This window comes from Sylvia atricapilla, chromosome 1 (assembly GCF_009819655.1).
Source record: "Sylvia atricapilla isolate bSylAtr1 chromosome 1, bSylAtr1.pri, whole genome shotgun sequence".
NCBI lineage: Eukaryota > Metazoa > Chordata > Aves > Passeriformes > Sylviidae > Sylvia > Sylvia atricapilla.
In genome coordinates, this window is record NC_089140.1 from 68,989,311 (window position 1) to 69,006,187 (window position 16,877).

At 45.8% G+C, this 16,877-nt stretch overlaps 1 protein-coding gene across 1 annotated transcript; it reads left to right on the forward strand.

Annotated features, from left to right (window-relative positions):
* The first annotated feature begins 394 nt into the window (after positions 1-394).
* FOXQ1 (forkhead box Q1) lies at positions 395-2,298 on the forward strand. The gene is given in 2 exon segments (XM_066325698.1): positions 395-1,499; positions 1,501-2,298. Coding segments are annotated over 2 exon segments (1,230 nt in total). The 5' UTR covers positions 395-632; the 3' UTR covers positions 1,864-2,298.
* Positions 2,299-16,877: the final 14,579 nt, after the last annotated feature.

Genomic DNA, 16,877 nt, shown 5'->3' on the forward strand with positions numbered 1-16,877 from the left:
GTCTGCTGCCCGCCTCGCAGCGAGGAGCCGGCCCGGCGTCCCGGCACTGACAGGGGTCGAAGCCGGAGAGAGCGGAGTAACCCCGACGGCCCTCGGAGCTTCTCCCCGCGCCCGGGAGCGCCGAACGGTAACAGCGGCAGCGCCCCCGAGGAGCACCGAGCCCGGGCGGACACGGAGAGGTGCCGGCTCCGGCAGCCGCCCGCCCTCTACTCGCACCGGCTCCACGGGGGCCGCCCTGCCCCTCTCCTTCGGCCCCATGGAGCAGCGAGAGTAAAGAGCGAGAAGGACAAAAAGGGGGGAGCGACAGGAGAGCGAGCACCCCAGTGGGGGAGAAGGAGGTGGAAGCCCGGAGGAGTCGCCCGGTCCCGAGGGCGGCAGGGCATCGCCGCCCGGCCGCGAAGGGGCCGGCCCCGCCAGCGACCCCGGGCCGGCGGGCTGAGGCGGGCGCGGAGCCCGCTGCCCTGCGCTGCCGGTCTCGCCTGCCGCCGCGGAGCTGTCCAAGCCGGCGAGGGGACAGAAAGCCCCTGGGTCGCCTCGCTGCCTCCCACCTCCCTTGAGGCCGAGCCGAGGGGCGGGGGTCGCGCCCGCCCAGCGGAGCCGCGGGGTGCGGGGGGGCCGGCGGCGCCGTCGCCATGAAGCTGGAGGTGTTCTCGCAGCACTACGAGGACAAGCTGAGCACCGGCAGCGACCAGGAAGGCTGCGGCTCGCTCTCCCCGGCTCCGGCGGAGAGCGAGCTGGGCTCGGACGGTGACTGCGCGGCCAACAGCCCGGGCGGCGGGGCCGGGCGGCCGGGGCATCCCCCGCCGCCTCCCCCCACGCCGCAGCCCCCGCCACCGCCGGCGGCCGAGAGCGCCAAGGGGAAGCCCTACACGCGGCGGCCGAAGCCGCCCTACTCCTACATCGCGCTGATCGCTATGGCCATCCGCGACTCTGCGGGCGGCCGCCTGACCCTGGCCGAGATCAACGACTACCTGATGAGCCGCTTCCCCTTCTTCCGCGGCGCCTACACCGGCTGGCGCAACTCGGTGCGCCACAACCTCTCCCTCAACGACTGCTTCGTCAAGGTGCTGCGCGACCCGGCGCGGCCCTGGGGCAAGGACAACTACTGGATGCTGAACCCCAGCAGCGAGTACACCTTCGCCGACGGCGTCTTCCGCCGCCGCCGCAAGCGCCTCAGCCGCGCCGCCCCGCCGCCGCAGCCCGCCCGCCCCGCCGCCGGCGCCCCGCCGCAAGTGCCGCAGGAGGCGGCCGGAGCGGGCGCCGCGTCCCCCGGCGCTTCCCCGCGGTGCTGCTGCGCCTCCTCGCCCTGTCGCTGCGCGCCGGGCGCCAAGGAGGCAGCGGCGGGGGGCGGCGGGGCGAGGCCGGCGGGCGGCGGCCCCGCCAAGTTCTCCAGCTCCTTCGCCATCGAGAGCCTCCTGCAGCGGCCGGCGGGACCCCGCGCCGCCCCGCAGCCGCCGCCGGCCCCGCACGCCCGCCTCCTGTGGCCGGCGCCGCCCGCGCCCCCCGCACCTGCTGCCCGGCCCCTTCCCGCTGCTCCCGTACCCACCTGCCGCGCAGCCCCCGCCCGCCGCCCTCTACGGCGGGGGCCTCCTGCAGCTCTGCGCCTACGGGCTGGCAGAGCCCTCGCCGCCGGCGCTGCTGCTGGGGGGCGGGCGGCCCGCGCTGGCCCCGGGGGAGGCGGCGCCGCTGGCGGAGCGGCCGCGGGCGCCGCTGTTCCACGCCGGCCTCCCCAAGGGCGGGCGGGGGCCGCCGCCGGGCTCCCCCATCTACGGGCCCCTCCGGCTCGCCGGGCCGCTGCCGCCGCCGCCGCCGGGGGGCTCGGCCTCGTTCCAGCCGTACGCCGTGGAGACCCCCCTGGCTTAATGCAGCCCCCCTCCTCCCCTGCGAGGGACCTGCCCGGGGAGGCGTGGAGGGGGAAAGGAGGAGGCTCTGGATCCCGCACTTTAACTCCAGAGGCGACCATAGCCTCCAAGCAAAAGCCTCGGTGACTGTGCCTTAGTGAAATGACAGTGGGTTTAACTTAAGCCAAAAGGGGGAAAAAAAAAAAGAAAAAAAAAAAAGAAAAAAGGAAAGGGAAAAAAAAAAAAAAAAAAGGGAAAAAAATCAACTGTCGGTTTGGACATAGCCATGAGCCTCAAGTGCTTCTTACTGTTCTTTGAGACTACTTGACTTAAGCCTATCCCTCGCCACCTCCTTTCTATGCCCCACTCTTGTCCCTACATCTCCTGCTACCGAAGCCTGGGGCGGCAGATTGGGGGTGCCCCGCGGAGGGGCGCGGTGGCGGCCGCTGGGGGATGCGCTGTGCGCTTGGGAGGGCGGGGAGGAGGGAGGGCGCCGGGATCGGCAGGGAGAGAGAGGAGGGTTGGGGCCGGGGTCTGCTGTGGAGCCGTAGGTCTGTACTGCAAAGCAATGCATCACTGTGCCAAAAGAAACCTTTTCTCCTGTCCGGCAACTAGCATTTCGTGGGAAGGGAGGATATTAAATTATTTATAAAAGTAGTGTTTTTAACACAAAGAGAGTGCAGCTTTTTAAGTTAATTATTGGAGGGGGTGGGAGAGGGGAAAGGGCTCAAGGAAATGTCAGGCGTTGTCTCCTGTACTGGCTGGCGTTCTACATTTATGGCCAAGACCACTGCTACTGGAAAGAGAAGAGTAATTTTTTTCATATTTTATTTTTTGTGTTTGTATGTAATATATGTGCGCGTGCATTTTATTGACGCTCGGCCACCATGTTTTTCTGTTTTGGTTTTTTGTTTTGGTTTTTTTTTCCTTTCTCCTTTCCCCCGAATAAAAGCTGCCCCCTAAATAAAGGCGGTAATAAGGAGAAGAGCGTGATGTCTATGCTGGCGTGAGGGAGGGAAGCCTTTTGTGGGGACAACCTTGACCGAGGAGCTTGGCTGGGGTCGCAGGGGCAGCAGGGCTGCCCGCCCTTTCATCCCCATCCCTGCCGGCGGGTAGAGGTGCCACCTACGGACCCGCCTTATTTTAGTCACGGGAGATGAGAGGTTCTCCTCTGGGGCTGCCGCCAGGTATGAAAGTCCTCTGCAGTTCCTCGAGTCAAATCAGAATTTCCCGCCGGGGCTCAGCCCTGCAGAAATGCTGGCGATTTGCAGGCGGAGATAGTTGCAGGCGAACTGCCTGACGTAGAGGCAGCCTGTGAAAATCCTGTGCATCTGCCTTCCTTTTTTGGGTTTTTTGGTTGTTATTTTTCCCACGAAGGACAGCAAGGCGACGTGTAATCCTGTTGTCATCCATCCGTACAAGGAAAACTCGCTTCAGGAAGGTCGTTGGCACTACCGGGCTCCGGCTGTCCTGCTGCTTGTGGTGGAGACATCTCTCTGGCACCTACAGCGGGCAAATCCTCAGCAGGGTGAGGGCTGGGGAGTATCTGCTGGCAATAAAAAATCTGCACTCGTTGCCTTCTCCCGAGAAGCGTTTGTTAAGGTTGATTTGTATTGTCAGAAGCGATCAGCAAAGCCTCAGAAAGGTTAAGTCGGAAAAAGGAAAGGTTAGGGGCTAACTGCCTGTGCTACTGAATTACAAATCAGTGCCGTCCCCGAACTCGAAGAGTTTAGACAAATGCTGAAATCATCATTCGGGGTTCGTTTGTTGAGTTGTTCGCTTTAATTAATACTTTAAAAAGCATGAAAATCGGCGGGCTTTTTTTCCCCCTTCAAGTCCTCTGTAAGCACAGGTTACGTAAAGAAAAGATGACAAGGAGAATTTTGGGACGGTCTGGACGGTCTTCTATTTAATTACGTGTATTTCGAACCTTGGAGTTTCTCTCCCACCTCTTTTTCCCTCAGCGTCAAGATTCAGCCGCTGACTAGCTTCTACCCTGCTCGCAAAAAAATATTCCGAATAGCAATGGTGTGTTGTGAAAGGAGAGCTTCAAACAGAACAATCTGCGGCCGAAAACACCGGCTTGTTTCAGTACCGCTCAAACAGATTTCACGGTGTGTTTAGCTCAGACCATAACATCCATCAGAACATTGCGAGAGATTAGTGACTAATGTATGAAGTAATCCAACCCTTGAAGGAATTGGTTTTTATGTACACACGCGCATGCACACACATACACACTATTTCGACATAATTCTGCCTTCAAGGCTCTGTGCAAATATTAATCTACCCTTCCATAACTGCTCTTTCCTCTGACTTGTACTTGACCATCTCTTTTTTTATAGGGGTGCACATGACCTGTCAGCATGCAGCTCCTGGTATCTTTTGCTTTTGTCCATCTGTAAAGTCATATTTCAGGGTATGTTAAAAATATCTTGATGGAAAGTGGAGTTCGTAATTATAGCTTCAAACGTGTATTCTAATCGGCTGTATTTAAGTATGAATAGGGATGAATTTTGTGTAAACGTATGCTTAACAGGATAACATTGAACTTTTTACTTTTAGAAAATAAGTGCACCAAAAAAGGGAAAAAAAAAAAAAAAAAAAAAAAAAAAAAAGCCCGCAGAGTTCAATAGATCTCTTGTTAAAAAGTATTTTATTCTGTATTTATCTTCTATGAAACTCCCTTTTTTGATATGTGAAGAAACGTATGTCAGCAGTACAGTAACAGGGATATCTGTGTCCTCGCGGTCCTTTCTTAGCCCTTGTCTGGACTTCCTCAGACGGTCGAGCTGAGGGTTCAAAGTGGTCCCCGGTGCGGGGCGATGGGAGCAGGTATCTCCCGCTGTCCGGAGCCCGCTCGGCGGCGGGGCTGTGGGCTACGGGAGGGTCCTCTCCGCCTCCTCCTGCTTGAGCATCATCCTCCCGTGAGGAGGCAAGAGACGAATTTCCTCCTGTAGACCTTTGGGTGGAAATGTCCCATTGGCACAACTTCTCAGAGCACGCCGGCTCGTTTTCTTTCGGGCGAAGGAGCGCACGGGAAGGAAGAAGCGGCGGTGGCGGTGGCGGTGCGGTCACACCGCCCGGCGCGCACGGCGGAGGCACCGCGCCGGGAGGGACCCGGCCGGCGGGGACCCAGCCATAAATCCGAGCTGTCAGCTGTGACAGACGGCTGGTGAAACACAGCACCTGTCCAAACACTTTCCAGCAGCAGGTAATCAGAGAACCGACACTTTACATTTTTGTGTGGAACAAGCGCATTACCCGTTTCACAGACCTTCCCAAAACAGCGATGTTTGTATGTCTGGGTACTTTGTCTTTTTTAACGTCTAATAAATCAGGATGACAGAAGAGAGACAAAGCCTTTTGACTAGTGATATTTGACACATCAGCAGCAAGCCAACACTTTGGCGCCATGGCCTTTTAGCCCTACCAGTGCCTGCATCACCCGCAGTATATTTGTTGGATGGGTGTAGTTTGCGATGATAGTTGAGGGATTTTTATGCACTCTACAAGCAAAAATTAGGTCAATAGCGCAGAAATCTGACAGAAACAGGGAGCTAAACAAGCCTCCATCAGCGTGAGACGACCTGGAAACATCCCGTGCCACTTTCCTAAATCTCTTCAAATTTTAACCTGCTGGCTGCTCCAACCCTACTGCAGTTTCTTCATAGGCTGGTGTTTCCACCAGGCATAAGCAGAATTGCACGTGAATTCAGATTCAGACCAGGTTCTGGTTTTAAGCACTTTTTTGAGAAGAGATTTAGCTTTCCAAATAAATACATTTTGTTCCTGAGACTTTTCCTGCCTATAACGGATTCATCTCTTTCAGGCTTTGAAAGTTTTAACTTGCTTGAAAGTGAAAACAAAGATATATCATACCTGACAATCAAAAATATTTTCATCAAATATTTTGGACAGCTTTTCCATATCCCAGCTATGGCAGATAACGATTAAAATGGTTACCTGAATGTTAGTCTTAGCCACTTTCCTAAATCTCTTCAAATTTTAACCTGCTGAGCAGCAGAACTGCATAAATTTCTCCTTAATGGAATCAGACCAAGTTAATGCAAAGGAGATGTTTAAGCAGAATTTCGTGCACTTGAGGAATTAATGGCTGCCAAACACGAACTCACAGAAGAAATAAGCTTGCAAAAGTGATCTGTAGATAACAGCTTGCATATATTACATAGAGTCCATGCAGCAGGAAAATACAATGTTACTGTGCCTATTCTCCTTTCTAGTGGAGGCCAAGTGTTTAACTCTTGTATCTCAGTGGAGACATGCCAGAAGGACAACATTTTGACTGTTATTTTCCCATCGGATTTATTAACCCAAATTTTCACCAAGCAGATCTGATGAAGCCTGAAATCTGCTTTCAGCTTACCTTACATATCACAAATAATATGGCTTAAGTATCCCATCAGTATCCATAACGCTACTTAGGAAGGAATCCACTGAAACCACTCTTTTTATTCAACAGCCATCTCAGCACAGCAGTGCCAGCTACAAAACTCAGTTCAACACAGATCTTTAGTGAAAGCTTCTAAGCAAAAAAGTGCAACCCTTTGTATCACACTAGATGCTAAGACTGAAAAAAGTTGAATGGAATTTTGTCCTGGGAAATTGCAGGTTTTTCTACCCCAAACCACTTTTCAAAAGGGAGAGTTTTAAGGGCTGGATGTTTCAGGAACAGAAGAAAAAGAAAATCCACCCCAGAAAAGGCACATACAAAGGACTCAGATTCATGGGCCCTTCAATTTTCACACCATGCCTCAAGGAGCTCAAGGTGAAACTTCCTACACCAGAACAAGGAGAGCAACCACAGCCCTACCAAGAGGGGTAGTGCTTCTAACCAAAGGCCACATTTTGCACAACTCTTCACTGGGCTGAGGGAGGTGTTTCATTTAATGACAGGCAAGAGAGTCAATCCTTTTGTTGTGCCAGGCTTTTTGCCTTTTAAGCCTGAAGTAGACAAAAACAAAGCCAAAATCCACCTCCAGCCAAATTCGAGGCACTAAGTTGTGATTTTGGCAAGAGTGCTTGTTGCAACTTTGCTGAGCAGTACAGTAGCCCTTTAACAATGGGGTGAATATAGTTCCATCTTTTGTTTACATCCTGAAGAGGAAACATTTTCCTCTTGACTAAATTCTCCTGTCTTCATTGACTCTCAGAAGTCTCAAAACCAGCTTCAGAGAAGATATTTACATAGGAGTGCAAATACCCTATCATAAAGTCAGACAAATGGCTACAGAACACCTAGTCCTTTCTAAACATCTGAAAATACTAATGCAGCATTTTGCAGGTTATCTTATTGACAGCTTCAGAAAGCTACTTATTCACATGGTCTCTAGCCCTGCAAGGAGCTAAACATTGCTGTTGCCTTCAGGAAGTTATACCTCCATACAGCTGGATGGACTAGGCCTTTGTCCTCTTATCCAGGGCCAGAGGGGAGAGTATGAGGAAGGATTGAGAGAACACACTCATTACACATTTGTGCTCTTGCACCATTGCTATTGTTTTCTTCATTATGACCTGTTTCAAAATGTCAGAGCTCTTTCAAGCAGCATAGCACACTAATAGCCTCCTCTGCTATGGGGAAAAGCAATGTTTTTGTGGGTTCTTTCCCCTCCTTAATAGCAGAGAATATTCAAGGTGGAACAATGCAAGTCTAGTCCTCTGTGCAAAGTCTTGAGCAGAGTATGTGGGACCCAGGACCATAAGGTAGAAAAATATGTGAGAGGGAATAAACCAGAAAAAATAGGCTGACGCCTAGGCTTCCAAATTCTGCTGTAGTTGCTTCCTGATCATAACTATTCACTGAACACATGTTTATGTGCAGTATGTGTTCATAAATGTTTTAATAAGTATAATTTAGCTGGTTTAGGGTCCAGTGGGTTTATTTTAGCTGCGTTTGAATTGCTGTTGTTATTTTAAGTCATAATTTGGTACTGGAGTATAATTCCAATAACATCTGACAGTCAGCTAGTAACACTTCATATAAATAGTGCACTTCTTGTTTATCCTTAATGTTGCTAAAGTATTTTTAGTCCAGTGTAGAGAAATAGCGTTAATGAATAATGTACCTAAGCCAAATTTGGCTTAACTACAGGCAATCTGTGGGTCCATGAGGTATCCCAGGATACCCCACCGGGAAGGCCTCTTCAACAAGACTGCTTCTGTGAAATTTGCTTTTTATTTGATAGATATTTAAGTTGTCTGCCTTAAAGATCTCAACATTTCAGCAAAAACCTGGGACTCCATTTTCCTGGCCTATTTATTAAGTAGCTGTTACAAACAGGCAGATGAACTTCAACATTCCAAGTCGAAGTTGGCAATCTTACTTGAATTTTTGAAGAGACCATTTTCTGTAAAACCTCAGAGATTACCTATCGTCTTTCAAACCAGACATATGGCCCCAAACTGTCCACTTCAGTTCCTTCCACAGCATTTATTGTTTAAAATCACAACATCTTACTCCAGAGAGAGCTTCACTAGATTTCTAATAAGAATGCATAAAAATGTGGACATGAAAGTTTTCTGGAATTGCCCAGTTACTTTCCCACCAGTGCAGTTTCTTTCAGTTTATTTTTAATAACTTAAGAAGCAAGGCAGTATTTAGTAGCCGTGTTTAAAGCATCCTAAGCAATGAAGAAGAAACCCTACAAAGATGTGGTTTTCTTTATGAAACAAGTTAAGTTACGTAATCAGATGATAGCAGATTTTTAGTATTATTCCTTAAACAACTGAAAAATGGAATTATCTTTTACCATTAAGCAACTGCTGTTGCTCTGGGTACTTCACACAGCCATCTTCAATGCAGTGGTAAGTGCTCAGCACTCATCCTCATACAACGGCAGAGTAATTCCCCTCACTTTGGCATAGACAAGCCTCAATTAGTTGTATGTTATCATCACACTCCCCATTAATCATTTAGCAGAACTGTACAGATGTACAGCAGCAACTTTCCCAATTTTTTCCTCGTAAGTCAGTCCAGGAAGCCCCCAAGTAATTTCTGTGTATCTCTGAACTTCTCTGGATCATCTCTTTCTGACTAATCACAAGAACATGGCAAAGGCATAGCTTTCTGTGTCACAATACCTGGAGTCATGTCAGGTTCTTCCCATGCCCCCCAGCTCCAGAAGAAGCAGGTTAACAAAGGACAAAGAAGTTATAAATTAGATTCAAAGCAGCCAGGCTCATGCATGACAACAGAGTACAGACTGCAGTTACTCAACCTTCTCAGCAATAACTATTAAAAAAAAAAAACAACCAACACTTCAGTGTAACATTTCAACAACCTTGTTCAGTCAGAGAAACAGCCTTCCCCTTTCACTTCCCTCTGCTCCCTTATCTTACTTGCCCTTACCCAAAGCTATCCTTCAGGAAACAGAAACAATTTTGCCCTTGAATCTAGTCTACAAAACACTGAGCACAAAAAGACAGAACTTGCTCTGCTGAGCACTTATCCCCAGGTTTCTTCTTACAGACAGCCTCTCTTGTTCCAGATCCTAAATTGGGAAGATAAAGCATATAAACTGCATTTTTTCTGGTCTGAGCTGCTAAACTAAAGCCCACTCATCCTGTAGCAAAATCATTGCTGAGACCTTGACCAAAAGCAAAATTAAAGTATAACACTGCTCATGGAAATCGGAAAATTCTTGGGTCTTCCACAGCTAACAAGATCAAACACTTGTCAGAGCTCCCAAGGAGAATTCAGATTAGAATTTTCCTGTTCCACAGGAACTAAGTACTGCTCCTGACTTCTTTATTCCACACAAAGATTGATTTTATTCTTTGCTGGGAATAAATTTCCCTCATCCCATACTGTTACCAGTAGCTGCATGGGAGAGTTTCCTCTTTGCATTCTTATTTCTATCACTGCAGATGAGAGGTTCAAATCTGAGCAGGTGACTTGACACACTCAGCATATACTATAATCTTATTATTATAATATCTTCCTCTACACTACAGACAAACAGAGCAAGGACTGTGAGATTACCCAAACTTTGGTTAATGTTTGCATCAGGAAAATTTCTGTTAGACGCCTTTTTGTTTCTTGGCCAACTGAAATCTCAAGACCAAGAGATCCTCTGTGTGAAAAGTAGTGCAAGCTGCACATTTTCATAGCTTGATTTAAATGTTGGGGAATTGTGCTGGGGTTTCCTGCAGAGTAGAGAAACATCTGAAGCAGTTAAAAGTCAGTCAAGCCATCCACAGTTTTGTGAACACTGCAGTGATGCCAAAGGCCTGTTATTTGGAGGAGTAAATCTGTATAACAGAGAAGAGCATGGGATACATTTCTAGGGCTAGTACTTGTGCTAATTAGCCAAAGTCGTAGTTTACTGCTTTACTTTAAGATGCCATAAAAGCCTTTTTATTCAGGTCACAGTGTAGTATCAGCAATTAGTAATTTTCACATATATATATATATATTACATTTTAAAAAGCCCTTACAATAAAACATCTTGAAGTAAATAAATTAAAATACTAGACCAGTGTACACCATTATTTTAGCACCTTTTAATTCAGTGCACATATCACTGTAGTGAACTATTTAAATTAAAGGACCACACTTCTTCTCTTCCTATATGATTGCTGCACCATTCAATATAACTAGTTGTTGTGGAAAGAAAACTGTCTTATGCAATTAAAAGGAAAATTGTTCTCAGGGCCCTGACTCAGTGGAAGTCAGGAGGTTTATTCCAAGTGAGAATAAAAAACACTGGAAAAGAATGAATGTTTTAAACGTTTAAGTCATGGTATTATAGATGTGCATGTACGTGGAAGAACTAAAGTATTTCATTCTTTTCAGACAGCTTGGTGTCAGGATATATAGAAGCCTGTTGTAAACTAAGACTTTTTTTTTTTTTTTTAAACATTTGGAGTACTTCTGGTAGTTAGTTTTATCAGGATTACAGGCAGTTTTAACTTTACCAGAATCTATTCTAATACAGGGGATACTGCAATGGAAAAAAAGCAGGGCTCCTTGTGGACTTGCGTACCCTGTCATAGTATCCTTTAAGAAATGAGGTTTTGCAATTTCTGAGGAGTCACACGCACCCAGACCTGAATCTAACTCAGATAGTAATCTAAGCCGTGGGACCCTTCCCTTTGGCACAGTTCTGCTCTTCCTCACCAGAGCAAGAAGTCTGGCTTAACAGCCTGGTGCCTTCAGGTCTCCCAGATGTGATGAGGTCTGACAAAATTGTATCATCACATTCATTCTTACTTAATTGCTTGCAAAACAGGATTGAACACTGCTTGAGTTCAATTTATTTTGGTTGGTTGCTTTTGTAAGCGCCATCCATCCACATCCTTTAACACAAGGCCAGCAAGCAACATCCTATGACCAGGGATTGTCCCCATAGCCTGGATCTATCAGCCATCACCACACAAAGTGCAGCACAGGAGTATCACAGGGATCTCCATCATAAAAAGAAGTTTGGTGTTGTACACTTATTACTAGGGTATGCTCCTTAGAGTGGCACATGCAGCCCTCAGACCTACACAACTTCTACTGATACCAGTCACATCTAAGCTCATATACAAAAAGCCACAAAAGCTTGCAGACAATAAAGAAAACCTCACAAATCAATGTCTGTATTTCATCATTTCATAACAGCTGTAAAATGCTAGAATTGTGTGGATATTTCCCCTCAAAAGAACTGGATGCACATAATGAGCTCCCTTTACTTACTTGATAAATTTCCTGGTCAATGACAAGAACAGACTGAGAAAAACTGAAAACATATTTGCATAGATTGACTGAAAAGTATGTTCTGTTTGACTTCAGCCTCAAAATTTCATTTCACAATGGTGAAAAAATAAAAAAGATCCACTTGTTTCCAAGATATGCACATATCTACCTACAGGACAGATGGCTCCAGCTGATTTCAGGAGGAGTTCTCATAGACCTTAAATATCCCAGTCATTCAGCTCTTGTTGGGAGTGGCTGAAAACCCAGCTGAGCCAGGAACTAAATGTGAGCAGCTATACATTAATCTTAATTGCTATTCTATAAATAGTCTGGGAAAGAAGGTAATGGGAAACCCCAGCCAAATTGAGCAACCAGAGGCATGAAGGGGTATTTTTGTGTCCCCTGCATTATTAAAAGGCCAAATAGATGTTCAAATTAGAAGGCTCAAACATTGACATCAAACCCTGTTTTGAGCAAGAGGCTTATTTTGGCATAAAGCCAAAAAAATCATAAAACTAATTTTCATTTGATAGTTTGTTATATATTTTCACAATTCTCTGTTGCTTTTCTTTAAACTTGCTCTCTTATAAGAGCGTAATTTGAGATCTTAAGGTGTTGAACAGGCTGATTACTTGCACAGTAACTGTTTTCCTGGATCTTCAACTTATTTCAAAGGACCTTATGGCCACAACTGCCATAAGCTGGGAGAAACCAGAGGGATTTCAGGGTGCTGAGCTTACCATGGGCCAGGCTGCATCCAGTTCTTCTGAGGTTCTCAGCATGTATCAGAGAATTCCACCTCATACAGCGCCACCCAGAAGTACATGCAATGCCATCCTTACCATAGATAGAAGAAGCATTTTTACTCCAGTGGGAGGTGAAATCCATGAGCAATACCTGGAATGTCTGACGGACCAGGTCTTGCAAGGGCACATCCCCTTAATGGGCAGAACAAAACCCCTTAAGCCTTCAAAATACACACTAATTCTTCAGGGAGGGTCATGATAGGCAGGAGTTAGTCAGACACTCATGGGCAAGGACACATCATTCTTTAACAAAGTAGGGGAAAGTTGTTCCCACATCTATGAGAACTAGGACCTTGGAGACAATCCTGAGGTCCAGAGGGTCATGGGTTCTTGTTCTTCCAACTAAAACTGCTCCATAAGATGTCTGCAGAGATTGAAGCTTTGTCCAAGCCCTGCCAACCCCTGCTGCCTCTCAGGACAATCAACTGCCAAACACAGCAGCAACTGGAAGGAGCCTGGGAAAGGAGGAGGAAACAACTTAGTCTCCTGAAGGCCTTGCTGCAGCTCTGCCTGACATCATATCAGTCACAAGTCTAGAGGTTTATAAGTTTCCAACCCAAACACTCTTATCACCACATACAGCTCTGAGCCCTGGGGGTTCCCTTCTGTCCATCAATGCATGGATAGGTTATCATCACTTTCTATCATGTAAACTCCACTACTGTTCATGTTGCACTGATGCATGATAACCATACAGTGTTGATCATCCATGTCAGGCTGAAAACATACCTGAACTCTGAGATGTTTATATGGACAGACTGGTAGAGAGGCTTGACTGGTGGCCTTGCTTGCATAAGGCTTTCTGATTGCTCTATTAGTTCTACAGACTGAACATACAGTAAAAACTAACTAGAATTCTTTATTTTTTCCCCCACTAAAATAAAGTTATGGTGAGAACAAAACGAGAATTGATTTCCAGTCAGGAAGGGAAAAAACACCCTTATTTGAAATTATTCACATTTCAACTTTGGTTTCTATTCCAGAGACCTGATCAACACTGTCCAACATAGTATTACTTTTCATTTGCTTAATTTACTCCAGTATCTCCTTTAGTTAGTAACTCCACACAAAATAAAGAGGAAAAAAACACCAAGTTTTTTTTTTTAAATATCATATGATAAAAGCAAAAGCAAAGGGTCCATCAATATGCAACCTGAATAATATGTCAAAATATTACCTACAAATAAAATCCTCAATTATTTGGCAAGCCACTATTTACACATCTATTTAAAAAAGTATAACATTTTTGTGGCTGAAGAGATAAATATATATTGGCATTCACCGAAATAACAAGTTTGTCTTGGTGAAAAGCTGTATAATATGACAGAGTAGAAATATGGATTAAATGTGACCATATTTGCACTATAAACACAGAGCTTAAAGCTAGGCAAAAAAATAGGTCTTAAATCTCCAAGTTTCACTGATGAAAATGGGAGCATGAAAAAAATACAGGTTTTGTATGAAAAAAGACTTGCAGAGCCAGTTTCTTATTCTGCAATCAGAGAGAGACCCACATGCTACAGAAAAGAAGGAATCCATCCTTTTGATGTGGGCAAGCAAAGGAATGTCTCCTTCTGGACAGTGGCATGCACCTGCACCACAGGTGGCACGGGTGACTGTGCTGTTCATCACCCCAGGGGCCCACATGCTTCACTTGAACCTGTGAGTTCTGGCAACATCTCCCAGCCTGTTCCCAGGAGAGCTCCAGCACATTCTGTGCAGCTGAAACACATCTTATTGAAAGTCCAAATTTACCACCAACCTATATAGAGCTTTTCAACTAACCTGTAATTGGTGGGAAAACGTCACAAGGAACAGCAAGCTAGATTGTCAGAATTGTTGTGCATCTTTTCATAGGAAGCCATGCAATTCAAAAATGCCTTCAAGTATGTCCAAAAACATGCCTGTCCTATATCAAAGAGAAACTTTGGTTAGCCCAAGGTCCTGTGTCCAGTACACCTATTCTCTATAGCTTAGAGAATGGTTAACAGCAGGTAAACATGATTGCATGTATTTCTGAATTTTACATGAAGATTTGGATATTCCTAAATCAGAAGAGGATTTTGGTGCTTAATAGCGTGAAAAATTTTTTTTAGTAAATCTGTCCTGTCACTTTTTGAGCCCATGCCAATTTTTTCAGTTCAATTTCACAGTCAGATTCGTGAAGGAGCACCTCTTGCTATTTTGTTATGAAGGTGCCTCCTGATAACACGCCACAGGATCAACTGTGGTTGCCAGCTGGGAGAAATTTGCAACCATTGCCCTAAGCTCTTCACTCACAACTTCAGACCTGCATTAAATCCCCTTATGAAAAATCTCTTGAAGAGTTCTGTTGAACTCATCCGTCATCCTGATGATAGGTGTGAACCTTATCCTACCTTTATTGTCCCTTTCTCAGAGAAGTAAAGGTGGTTGGCAAAGGCTCAGGGGTGGGAGGCCTCCAACCGCAGACAGGACTTGAGAGCTGAATGTACCAAGGACCCATAGTATGCAAACACAAGTGAACTGGTAGAGATGAAAGATATTTTTATCTTTAATGGTTGCTATAGTTTTCTCCAATTGCAGCTCAATCTGGACTTTTGTTTTTCATTAGGAAAATCAAAGCCGCACTCCTGTGTGGTAAGAGTTGTTTCAGAGCATTCCTGAAGCTTTTTTTCTTCACCATTAAAATAGATCTCTTTCAAAGAGCCAGCTGTACTTCAGCTTTGGTAGAGAGGAGTGGACCTATGTTTGTGATCAGTATTAGGCTGTCTAGTCCTGTCCCTTTGTCTTTGAGCAAGCAGCACATAGATCATACAGCCCATGATGTCCTCGGGTCCCTGTGAAGGCCTCAAAAGCTGGTGGGGGAGAGTGAGGTTATTAAAAAGTCAAGCTTGAAACCCCTCCAGGCAATCCCCCACCACTCCATCCATACCAGGGTCTTTCATAGTTGCACATTCCATTCTTGAAGCCTTGCCTACCACATATGTAAGCAGAAGCACTGGCCTGCCAAGGACCACCTCAAATTCTACAAAAAAAAAAAAAATCTGGTTTTGATCTGTTCTGCTGACCCTGAAGACAGACCACAGATGTCTTGAGTAAGTAACTAGAAAGTTCTTGGGTTTTGACTACAGCTGTCAAAGAAAGATCTCATGGTTGAGCAGGATGGGGCAAAACCATCAGGAACAAGAGATATCTTGTCCACTTTTTTCACAGCAAAGGTTGACCAAATTCTCTGTGTCCTTTCTATGAGCCTGGATGCTTTCTGTAGTCAGAAGACTGCCTCTGTTTTAATAGTCTTTGTCTAGAGTTTTAGCCTTCCACTATCTTTTAGAGTGATCTATATTTTATACAGAAGTATTCTTCTCGTCAAACCTTTGTGCCCACCACTGCCCAATCTGCTGAGAAGTAGCAGTGCTGTGTGTTCCTGATTAGCAAGAGAAGCACACAAGGAAGGTTTTGGAAGACTTTCTATTTCATATTTGTATCTGTGAATGAGCCAAAATGTATTAAAACAAGGAAAAGCATTTTCAGAAGAATAAGTCATCCATCACACCTTTCCCCCAACAACTACTTTTGCTTAATATTAGCTTCAGTAACAACAACAACAGAAAATTCATTACAAATTACCCAAGCTACAAGATAGCTTAAATATTAACAAGCATGTAAAGTCACTGGAGGTAAGAGCCTGGAGCTGCATAATAATAAAGCAAGACTCAGCGAGATTCCATAATTATTTGTTACACAACCCAAGAAAGTAGCTAGAGCCTTTCTAAGATTACACATCTCCCTTATGATGCCTAACCATGCCAGAAATTACATAAGGGTTTTTATAAATAATCATTTATCATTAAAAAGGCAAAACAAAGGGTCATTACAACCAGAGGTGACAATCTAAGAATTAGTTTACTTAGGACCTGATCCAAAGCCCATGACAGATTTGCATACATTTCAACATGCTTTGGATCAGACATTGAGTATTTTCCATGTTGTTTCGTTTTTTGCTTATGTGGAACTAAAAGACTGGAACTGTAGAAGAAATTAAAGTAGACATATGTTCCTGTCAGAGCTGAGAAATCAGAGCTGGCAGTGATTTTGGTGGTGGTAGCATCTGCTTTGCATCCTTCCAGGAGAAAAAGAGGAAAAAAAAAGAAAAATAAGCTGGCCATCAATTCAGATTCCCAAATACAGGTTTAAATGCTTTCTAGGTATTTCATTTCTGGAAACATTGGCCTATGCAGACAGCCCTAGCAAGAAGCATCTGAAGCAGTTGAGATGCATGCAGATATATCTATTCTTAGGCAGTTTTATCTCAAGAAAAATGCAAAACACATGACCAGCTGTATGGTTATAACAGGAAAATTACATCTGCAGCATGGAAATTGAGTCCTGAGCTGTAAGTCTAGCTCCATCCATCAGGAAGTCCTTTTGGATAAGAGCAGACACCCTAGTGAGACAGTTTATCTGTAAAGCTGCAGGTGACGACTCTACTTGTTCCCCTCCTCCAAACAGGTTAGAGACTCTGGAGAGAACATAACTCAGTGGGGAAAT